Source organism: Chroicocephalus ridibundus, chromosome 6 (genome assembly GCF_963924245.1).
Source record: "Chroicocephalus ridibundus chromosome 6, bChrRid1.1, whole genome shotgun sequence".
NCBI classification, from domain to species: Eukaryota; Metazoa; Chordata; class Aves; order Charadriiformes; family Laridae; genus Chroicocephalus; species Chroicocephalus ridibundus.
The window spans coordinates 44078568-44089075 of NC_086289.1; the positions used below are offsets into that span (position 1 = coordinate 44078568).

General features: G+C 54.8%; 1 protein-coding gene across 1 annotated transcript; it reads right to left on the bottom strand.

The window, feature by feature from the left end:
- Positions 1-1223: 1223 nt before the first annotated feature.
- SST (somatostatin) lies at positions 1224-2992 on the bottom strand. The gene is made up of 2 exons (XM_063338770.1): positions 2762-2992; positions 1224-1743 (listed from the first exon to the last, which is right to left on the bottom strand). Exons 1-2 carry the CDS (start codon positions 2897-2899, stop codon positions 1531-1533), a joined length of 351 nt encoding a protein of 116 aa, XP_063194840.1. The 5' UTR covers positions 2900-2992; the 3' UTR covers positions 1224-1530.
- Positions 2993-10508: the final 7516 nt, after the last annotated feature.

Here is a 10508-nt window from a genome sequence, read left to right on the forward strand (position 1 = left end):
ACGGTGCCAGCAGCTTCCCTCCCCGCGCACGTCCCCCCTCGCCTGCTGCCCAGCTGAGCCCTGTGGTGACCGAGCGTGGCAGGGCTGCGGTTTCACATCGGCCCTGCTATAGTTCCCAATGCTGAGGGATTCACCCACCCCCAACTCGAATCTAACAAGCCCCTGCCCGCAGGGGAAGGAGGCGCAGACCAAGAATAAAAGGCAACGGCCCACCAGCCGTCAAGAGCGATGCCCCACAGAGAGCTGCACTCAGCACAGACCGGAGGCGACTTAACACACCCTCAGTTGGGGAATCCGCCTCAACCTCAGCCCTCTGCCCATGAGCCACTCTCAGATCCCCCATTTTTCACCTTTCGTTTACATATGATGGCCACAAAATGTTTGTTACCTTTAATCCTGAACAATGAATTTCTCATGAAAATGACGCCTGGCCCCCAGGCGGGATGTGTGCTCTACGGCTCCAGCTCACCCACGATTGCATGCCACAAACCAGCACGGCCAGAAAGGGAAGAGATTCTGAAAAAGCACAAAGAATTCCTCTTCCTTTGACAGAAGCACGTCTTTTCCCCGATGATATCTCCTACCCCACTGAGCCTTTTAATATTGGCTTTAAGGATGATGTAGTGGGTACAAAAACTGCTGTAATCAGTTTATTAGATGAAGAGGGGCTGATGGCATGGAGTTAACATCTCAGCTTTACAGGGATGAGAAATCTCCCCCTGCACAGCAGAACAAAGGAAAACTTTCCGAAGGAATCCCAGCAGCTGTGCTTGTCAGGGATGTCGCAAGGAGTAAAATATGCCAGGTAAGAAAACCTTTTAGTCTTTGTGGCTGAGGAGGGAATGAGGTACGTGTGGGGAAAGTTGTGCTGTGAACCACTTTTATGATCCCCATCGCTTGGAATACACAGCTGTGATTTATAGTGATGCCTCTGGTGATGGGTGTAAATTCTCTAGACTGACTGAAGTGCCAGCACTGTGGATTTGACTCAGCCACAATTATAGGGATTTGATATCTCAAATACCACTGTGTCTCTAGATCCCTTAGAAAGACCGCGGCAAAACCAAAAATAAATAGATCACTTTAAGAGATATTGTGTGTGTGTGCATATACACATGCATGTGGATGCTGCTTGATGCTGCTGCCCTGAGAGGGGTGGCATTTTGAAGACAATCAGCCTGAGAGGTGACCTAGGTTTTCTCATTGACCACCAAGTCTCAGCATCACTGTTTGAAACATAAACTTTATTGCAACAAAGAATTAAAAATAGTACATCTGAAAGAGTTGCAGAGTGCATGTCATTAAAGAACTAGTCAGAAATCACAACTCAAGCAAATCGTGTACAATTGGAACAGAAAGTTTTATTAAAACAACTGGAAATCAAACTCAAATTTTCCTTGTTTGTTTAATTTCACCATAACCGTGGATTGTGTATTTACAGTCTTCGCCTCTTGTGGTGAAGGTTCTGCTCAGGGCGGGGGGCTAGGAAGAAGGCAGGGATGGATGGGGAGAAGAGGTGGGTTTCAAAAGCTAACAGGATGTGAAAGTTTTCCAGAAGAAGTTCTTGCAGCCCGCTTTGCGTTCTCGGGGTGCCAGAGCGGGGTTTGAGTTAGCCGAGCGCTCCAGCTCCAGTCTCACTTCGTCCTGCTCAGCCCCTCGGGACAAGTCCTCAGACTCCAGGGCTTCATTTTCTGTCTGGCTTGGCTCTGAGAGCAGTTCTGCCAAAAAGTATTTGGCCAGTTCCTTGGGGCAGAAGAGAGAGAAAGAGAGAGAGAGAGCCCACCATTAGTCCTTGGCTTCTGGGGGCTCACCACTCTGTCCCTCTAAAGCACTTTTGTGCCCAGATTAGAGACATGCAGGACTCTGGAGAAGGGGAGCCCCAGCTTTCCAAAGAGCCCAGACCGACAGCTACTACGCAGGATCTATGCCTATGAAATAAAGCGGAGGAGAAAAGTGCTGACATCTACCTGGTGTGGGGAAGAGACCACTGTCCTGGCTGTGGCAGGGAATGAACTCATCTGAGCACCTTATCACCTTCCCTTCCCCACTGCTCCAAGCACACTGTGCCGGACCCAGTAAGGATGCTGAGAGATGATGATGAAGTGACAAGGGAAAGGTCTTTGGGGGAGCTCACTTGAGAGGCTGAGTCAGGTCACCTTCTCACTGGGGGTTATTTTTTCTCTTGTCCCTCCAAGCCCTGGCTGCCTCCTTGCATGGATAAGGACAACCTCCTGCTGCACCCAGGAAGCTGCCTTGGTTCAGTACCCCAGGGAAACCCTGGAGAGCTTCACCGGGGGCTCTGCCCTCTGCCCTGGCACTGGCTGCTCCTCATCCTCCGCCAGCACCCAGCTGGGCTGGGCTGCAGGAATGCGTCCCCTTCCTGCCCCAGTTGCCCAACCTGTCACCAGCTCAGCCCTGGCAGGGAACCAAGGGATCTGTCAGGGATTTTGGGTCTGCAGCAAGCAACTGAGGGTCTGAAACGGGGACACTGGGGAGGTCTGGTGAGGAACTGGAGGTCTGGACTGAGGATACTGGGATGCCTAGTGGGGAACTGGAGGCATCTGTAGGGAGGCAAGCTGGGGGTATGCAACAGCAGTGCCAGGGGCTCTGCTGGGGAAACCGAGGGTCTACAACCGGGAATCAGAGGGGTGTCTGGAGGAGAAGCAGGGGTCTGCAGCGGAGAAGCGGGGGTCTGCAGCAGGGCCGTCGGGGTGCCCAGCGGGGTGCCCGAGGGGTGCCCGCCCCGTCGCGGGGCTCTCACCTGCTTCCCGGCGGCGGCAGCCAGCGACTTCTGCAGGAACTGCCGGAGCCGCGGGTCCGAGGGGGCGGCCGAGACGGTGCCGAGGGCCAGGGCGATGGAGAGCAGGGCCAGGGCGCACTGGAGGCGGCACGACAGCATCTCGCCGGCGGGTCGGGCGCGGAGAGGCGGCGGCGGGGAAGCGCTGACGGCTCCGCTGCGGCTCGGCTCCGGCGTTGGGGATCTCCTCGCCGCCCGCCGCCTTTATAAACCCTTCTCCTGACGTCAAGGCGGGGGCGCCCCCCTCGCCCCACGCCGCCGGGGGTGGGTCCCTGCCCGGCACCGGGGCGGAGAGGGGGGGGCCGGGACGGGGGATGCTCCGCTCTGCCCGGGGCCGGCCAAGCGTCCACGGTGCCCCCCCGAGTACCCCCCTCCGGCCGCCCCCGGCGCGTTCTCTCCCCAAATCACCACCCCTGCCGAGCCCCCGACCCTGCTCCTCTGCTCCCTCCTCCCCAGCCACAAGCCCCCCACCGCCGCGCCGGGGGGGTCCCGGCTGTGCACCGCCCACCCCGCCGGTCTGAGCCCCATGCTGCAGGGCTAAGCCCCCCAGTATTCCCGGTGCCAAAGCCTCTCGCCCTAGCGCGGCTTCCCGCCCCGTCGGATAAGAAACGGCTGCAGAGTCCAGGGAGCTGGAAAGGGTCCCCCCCTTAAGAGTGGATTTGCCCCCGGCTCCAGCAGGCAGTGGGGGATGTTGAGCTGCCCCCGGGGGTCCTGTCTGCCTCCCCGACCCCTGTGGGACTCGCCGGCACCGGTCCTTGCCCAGACCCTGTCCCCGTCCCCGGCCAGCTCCACCGGCCGTCGGGACAGCTTCGCTGGCAGCCGGCAGCCTCCCGGGAGAGTGCCCCAGCTCTGCCATAGCTCTGCAGCTCGGGGGGGCAGTGACAAATCGGTCCCTGGCTGAGCCTGCAGGGACCCCTGTCTCTGTCCCAGTGTCGTTGGACCTGCTGGGCCCCATGGGGGATGCGCCTGTCCCGCTGGGGTGGTCAGTGTCTCCCACTCCTCCAGCCTGTCCCCGTGAGCTGGATGTTGCCCACACTGGGCAAAGCTACTGCAAGCCCCTGTCATCTCAAAGGATGGGCCTCTTCAGCTGTCTCCTAGGTGGCAGGAGCAGAGCAGGATGTGCAAGGGAGGGGTGGGTTCTGGTACCACACAGAAAAGGCATATCAGGGGCTCTCTCCTGTCTCAGCTTACAGACGAGGAAAGTCAAAGGCTCATGGAGACAAGGGCCCAAGTACTGCTCAAAGATCTCCAGTAATCTCCAAAAGGATGTTTCATTTCATGTCAAATTGATGTGCCTCCCCCCACTTCAACCCCAGTGCTGCTAGCTGGGTTTGCTGAGACTGGTCTGGAAGCATGGAGCATGAACCAAGCTGTTCCTGCTCTGCTTTACAGCCCAACAAGAGGAATCGGTGCTGGTCGTTGGATCCAGACCAGACAGAGCTCTGGGCTGAACTGAGACTGCCCTCCCTGGGTGGTGCCTCCCTTCCTTTGTGCAGACAGCTGCCGGCGTAACCTTCACCCTCTGTGTCCTCCTCAAATCCTAGTGTAAAATGAATGACACCCATGAGAGAAGAAGCCTTCATTTGTAGCCCAGGTGACCCTGTGTGTTGATTTGACTTGTGCTACTTTTGCAGATATCTGTCTGACCTGAACAAGGCCAAGTTCTGCACTCCTTGGACCCTGTCTGTCTTCTAGCACTGGTGTTGCTCTGGAGGAACTGGTAGAGAGGAGTCTGCCCCTGCTCTGTTCAGACACATTCCTTTATTTTGGGCATAGGACACAGCTTCCTGCCAGGGCAAATGGAGCTGGTTGGCTCCAAGGGGCATGAGTCCCATAGCTTCTCTCTCCACCGTTTCCCTGTACTGGCAGCTGGACCAGCATCTCCCTCCTCCTACCAGGAGCGAAAGAATCAGAGCCAGTCCTGGGCATGTCAAATGGCCAAGGCAGCAGATGCCAGGGCATTAAACCTATCCTGGCCCTCTTGCCTGCCTTCAAGAGAGATTTCCTAGGGATGGTTTCTCCCGGCAGCAGGAATTTCCCCACTTCTCCCAGCTGTGCCAGTAGCAGCAAGCTGGGCTCTCCCAGTTTACTTGCACTGGGAATAGACTGTTTTTGTAGCCCCAAGGCTAAAAACGGAGACCTCCTTGGCACAGCACAACCCAGCTGTACCACGCTTGCAGTGCCAGCCTGGACCAGCTTTGCAAAGGGCCCCAAACTCCCCATCAGCTCATCTCAGCTCCCACAGCCCAGGGCAGAGTGGCCTGCTTAGGTGCTGTGTTGGAGAGGAGCAGAGATGGAAGTGGGAGGCAGCACTGGGTTATTTCAGACTCCCCTGGGGCTACTGGAATCATAGAATCATAGAATGTGTTGGGTTGGAAGGGACCTTTAAAGGTCATCTAGTCCAACCCCCCTGCAGTAAGCAGGGACATCTTTAACTAGATCAGCTGTTACCTAATGTCCCTGCCACTTCACACAGCAGGCAACTGTCCGGCCTGGCACCCATTTGCCATTCAGCTTGTCACCCCAAAGGGAAGGGGACACTGGGATCTCCCATCACTCCTGAGTGGGAAGGAATGGCTACCAGCTCCTTCATCTGCCACAGCTCTGGATCTGCACTGATGTGCCACAGGGATCAGTTCAGCATCTGTATTTCCCAGGGTATAGCAATGAGCTGGAGTACAGCCTTGGACTGCTGCATGGGATGGAAAACTGTGCTGCATTTCGGCACTGTTAGGACCCATCTGTACACCAACATGGAGATGGGAGTTGTAGGAGCTGGCACAGTGCAGGAGCAACCTTCCCAACTTTCTTATTTCCTACCAACTTTGTGTGGGGCCAGCAGGACTGTTTGAACAGGATTTTGCAGAGGCGCAGAGCTCAGTCTGAGAGGGATGGGCTCTGGGCGGGCCAGCAGGGCTGGTTTGTGTTTAGGGCTGGTATTGTTAGGCTGGCGTAAAATGGGGGAAAATATCAGACTTGAGTTCTTACGGGGTTTTGAGAGGCCATTCTTGATGTCCTGCCCAAACCCAGACTGCTCGGCACCCCACTCTTCCCTGGCTACCTGCAGCACCTCAGTGTGCGTGAGTCCAGCCCTACTAAAGACTTTCAGACCAGAGCTGTTCCTTGCTAGCCCTTGTCTTCACCCACCCTTTGTTTTTCATTTTAACATCTATCCACCTCAACCCTGCCCTGCCGACCCTCGCTGACCATCTGGCAGCGCAAGGCAACCTGCTGCACAGCAATAAAGCCCAACCGGGCTTGGGGCTAGGAGGAATGTCGCTGCAGTTGGAGAGGTGTGCTCCCTACAGTGTAGTCCCAGGCAAGCACAGACCCTCAGTCACATTGCAGATCGCCGGTTTCGATGGTCACTCTGGCTACTGTGTGTCTTCCAGCCATGTGGGAACAAGGTTTGAAAGACCAGGTTGGCTCTGATTCCACGTTTCTGTGCAGCACTGGAGCTGAGTGTCTGTCCCCCTGCTCCGGCCTGCCTGAGGGAGGCTGGAGAAATTACATCGGTGTCCTCTAGCAACAGGAAAAATATTACTGCAGGGACATGTCTTGGATTTGTCCCACTGAATTTCAGACACTCACCTGGCAAGAAAGGGTGTGCTTGTTTTCTGCTCTCTGGTCCTGCACCCCATCAGGAGATGACTTGGTTCACGAGCCAGAGCAGCCTCAGGAGGACTCTGATGCCCACCTTGGCTGGTTTTCTCTTCCTGGGCTTCAGCTGAGGTTGTGAGGCTGGTGGAGGCAGGACTACAGACAGGGCTTTGCTGGGAAAGTGCCCCTAGAGACATCTCAGCCTGTTTAAAGGAGAGGGACTGATTTCCCACTAGGCCTGAGCCTTGGTGCTGGATAAAATGTCGAATGGACCAAAATTCTAGGTGACCTCAGGTAGAATTTGGGACAATCACTCTGATTTCCAGCTGAAAAGTTTTGATGTTTAATTTCAAAGAAAATCTAAAGGAAAAATACAATTTAAATGAAAATGAAAACATGCACTTTGATTCAGAACACCCTCTTGTGCTGCCATGAAGGAACTAGCAATGAGGGAGTGGAGAAAGGGAGTCCATCTGTTCCATACGTCTTCGGACTGTCTCCGAGGTAAGGGCAGACCTCCAGACGTCCTTATGACTCTGGCAGAGGCATGGAGCGGCGAAAGAGTTGCAGATTGATTTACCAGTTCCGCCTCCCCCAGCTCCTCTATGGGATCACTGTGCTCTGAATTTTTTCCCACTCATTCGCCAGCCAGATAAATCCATCATCCGCTCGGCTGCGGCGAAGGCGATTCTGTTCCTTTCTTTCTGCCGCAGCGCTGCGGGGCATGTGGCTTTGCAGACGATTGAATTGTATTGAATTCCTGTGACTGCTTCCTTACCCCCACGTTCCCAGCTTGCTCCGCAGATCCAGAGCAGCCCAGCAATGCCTGGGACTGCGTGCACAGGCTGCTCGCTCAGCGCTGTGCCAGCAAAGCGTGCCCTCTGCTGTCACCACGGCCGCAAGATCGGCTCTCGTGACACCTTCCCTCCCCAGCTATCACCTACAAAAATGCTCTCTGGACTTTCTCAGCTCTGCTTTCATGAGCAGGAGAGTTTTGCCACGCATCACTACCTTGCCAGCAGGGACACCCCCGCCTTTTTCTTATATTCTAGCACTCAACCCGGTAGGGTGGAGCTGTGGTCTGGGAGACAGGGCCGTGGAATTCCTCATCCTGGCTCTGGACATGCATCCCATGCTGTGGGGCAGTGAGGAAGCCACCACAGCTCTTGCAGCTTCCCAAAACCCTAACGGAGCAGCTTCCTTGTGGAGGGCTGATGCTGCCCTGGGAGATACAGAGGAGCAGAGGATGAACAGTCAGTCATTCCTGAATGATAATGAGAAACAAGAGCTCAACAAGGGAGAGAAAATTCCACTGACTGATACGGTGTGTCGCTGGGACAGGCCTGGCAGTGTCAGGAATGTACATGGATTTGTAACAGTCCTGAGAGGTTTCTGGGTAAAATGCAGTTTCTATAGTAAAACTTGGGCACAAATCCAAAAGAATTAGACTCTCCATTAATTACAGTCCTCTGGCATTTCTGCTCCAGGTAGCAAGGATGGGAGCCAGACTGTGGCAGTTCACAGAAGGGGGATCCTGCTGCCTAATTTTTCTGACATCTCTGTCTAAGAGCCTGAGCTGTATTTAGGATTTCTGTTGCTGCTATCTGAGATTTGTCCTCGGTCTCAGCCTCCCAGGGTGCTGCCATGGCATCCGTAGGGCTGCAAGCAGCCCCCTGGAAGTCAGGCAAGGGAAAGATCAGCACAAACACGTGCAGAAGCAAAGGTGAAGAGGGCGAGCTAAGAGCAGTACCAGGCTATTTACCCGTACTACTGTGGTGACTATTGGGAGCCATGGATGGGCCTGTGTTAGGGACTGTACAAACAGATGCTGGCCCATAATGTAAGGAGTTACTAGCATAAGGCAAGTGATGATGGATACAGATGGGTGAGCACAGGAAAACATGGAATAACAGAGGGCTCTGCTTTCTTTCTATAACTCTTCTCTATAAACACCATCTCCACAGCAAGAGCTTGGTCCGGCCTTCCCTCTGGCTGTACCAGTGTCCCCCTCTCAGAGAGGCCAGTCCAGGAGGCTCCAGGTGGCCATGGGCACTTGGGTCCAACCCCTCAAACAGGCAGCGTGCATCCCAGCGACACAGGATCCTGCCCGCGGGCTGGCGGCGGCTCCCAGGCAGCTCCCAGACACTTTGGGCTGCAGCTGGTCATTCCCTACAGCAGATCCACGTCGGGAGACCCTGGGGACAAGCTGCAGGCAAGGACCTGCCTTCTGCCTGCAAACATGATAGAAAGATTTTCCCTGACAGTAGCAGATGTCCCAGGTCAGGCTGCAATATATATATATATATATATTTTTTTTATTTTTTTTTTTTAAATTTATTCCCTGCTTAAACTCCGTCTTCGCCTGCCCTCTCGTGGAGACCCGGCAGAATACAGAGAAAGCAAGATTCGGCGATGTCGCGGAGCTCATACACGCATCAAACGTTTTGGAAAGTCACGGCCTTGCTGCCTGCATTTAAACCATCCACACTTTAGTGTCATTTTTCACTCAGCACAGGTTTTTCGGCACCAAAACCAGGCCTAAAGGCTAGAGAGCGGGTTGGTGAGTGCAGAAAGGTCAGCACAGGGGTTCACAGCATCCCCTGCTCAGCCCCGGGAAACTTGAATCCCCACTTCTCTGACAGGCTTTCCCAAAGGCTGTCCTAAAAAGTAAAATGGGAAAGGAGCTGGCAGCATGGCAAGGGTTTTTTTTCAGTGCAGAAGAAACCTTAAGAAAAGGAAAACTTAACCACATCCCTGTCTATCGGGCAGGTCTTTACGTGGGAGGAAGGGGAGATGGGTACCAAAAGAGCTGCTCAAACACATTCTGGGAAACTTCATGGAAAGCAGCCAGTTTATTGGCTTGGTGGTGTCCTTTCTTCTGTGTCTCGGCAAAAGTCAGACCCCGTATCTGGAGCTGGGTTTTCAAAGGGCAAATAACCCAGCGGTGCTGACACAGGCAGCGTCAGTTCGGTGTTTGTGGGCTCCGCAGCCATAAAACACGTGTAGGGCCCTTTTATGTGACTGCGCCCTCGCCGCCGCAAACACCGTCTGTGCTGAGCAAAGCTGGCCGTGCCAGATGCCCGCAGACCTCTGCCCTGCGGATAGTACGGGAATGATTGCTATCGCTTCGGCTGAACTGCCTGGAAAAGCCATGACATCATTTAAAAAAAAAAAAAAAAAAATTATCTGTCAGGAGGAGGAAACACAGCCATGATCCAGGAAAAGACTGTATTTATTTTTCAAATGCAGCTGAGCAAGTCAATGGGAAATAGAGGTCGCGGCTATGCAGCCTGCTCATCCGGGGCAAGCGGAGCTGACAGCCCAGCCCAGCCACTTCTAAAAGTGACAACTGCAGTAATCGGAGAGGTAGTGAGCTCAAAGACAGGCAGCTTCCGACAGAGAGGGGAGAAACCTAAGTATGTGTGTCAAATGAGGACAGTATGTGTGTCAAAACCCCATCTTGAGGATAACCAGCTTTACTAAACATTAAAATCTACCGGGGAGAGGTGGAGAGGGGAAGCAAGCGAGGGAGCAAGGTGGGAAAACATGGTTTTGCTATTCCCAATGCTTGGGCAATGACCCGTTTGTTGTCATTTTCACTCCCACCCTGTGCCAAACACGAGTAAACTGTGGAGGGCTCATGCTGGGCTCAGATCTGCCGAGCAGGCAGTGGGGTAGGACCAACCTGCGGGGGTGTGAAATAGGCTCCTGCCCCGGGAGGATGCACGTGAAGAGACATTTTTGCGGCCAAGGGGACGTCAGCCCACAAAAAGCCTGCCCTGCAGCAGGCGGGCACCTGCTGCAGGCTGCCGGGCAGCCGCCCTGCCCAGCCAAATCACACAGCAGGAGGAGGGAGAGGCTGGCTCCAGCTCAGCCCTCGGTTTTCTGGGGGTTTCTTCATGTGCCAGCAGATCTGGTCCGCTGGGAGAGAAGCCAGAGGAGCTGGTGGTCCTGCAAAGCAGTGCTCGTGTCCACCACTGTCCTGTCGAACCGCACACCGCTGTGTGTCGAAAAGCCCATCCTCCTCTTCCCCTCCCGCTCCTCCTTATGCAGCCCCTCCTGACCTCGCAAACAGCCAAACCCTCCCCTTCCAGCTGGCATTTCCAAGTCC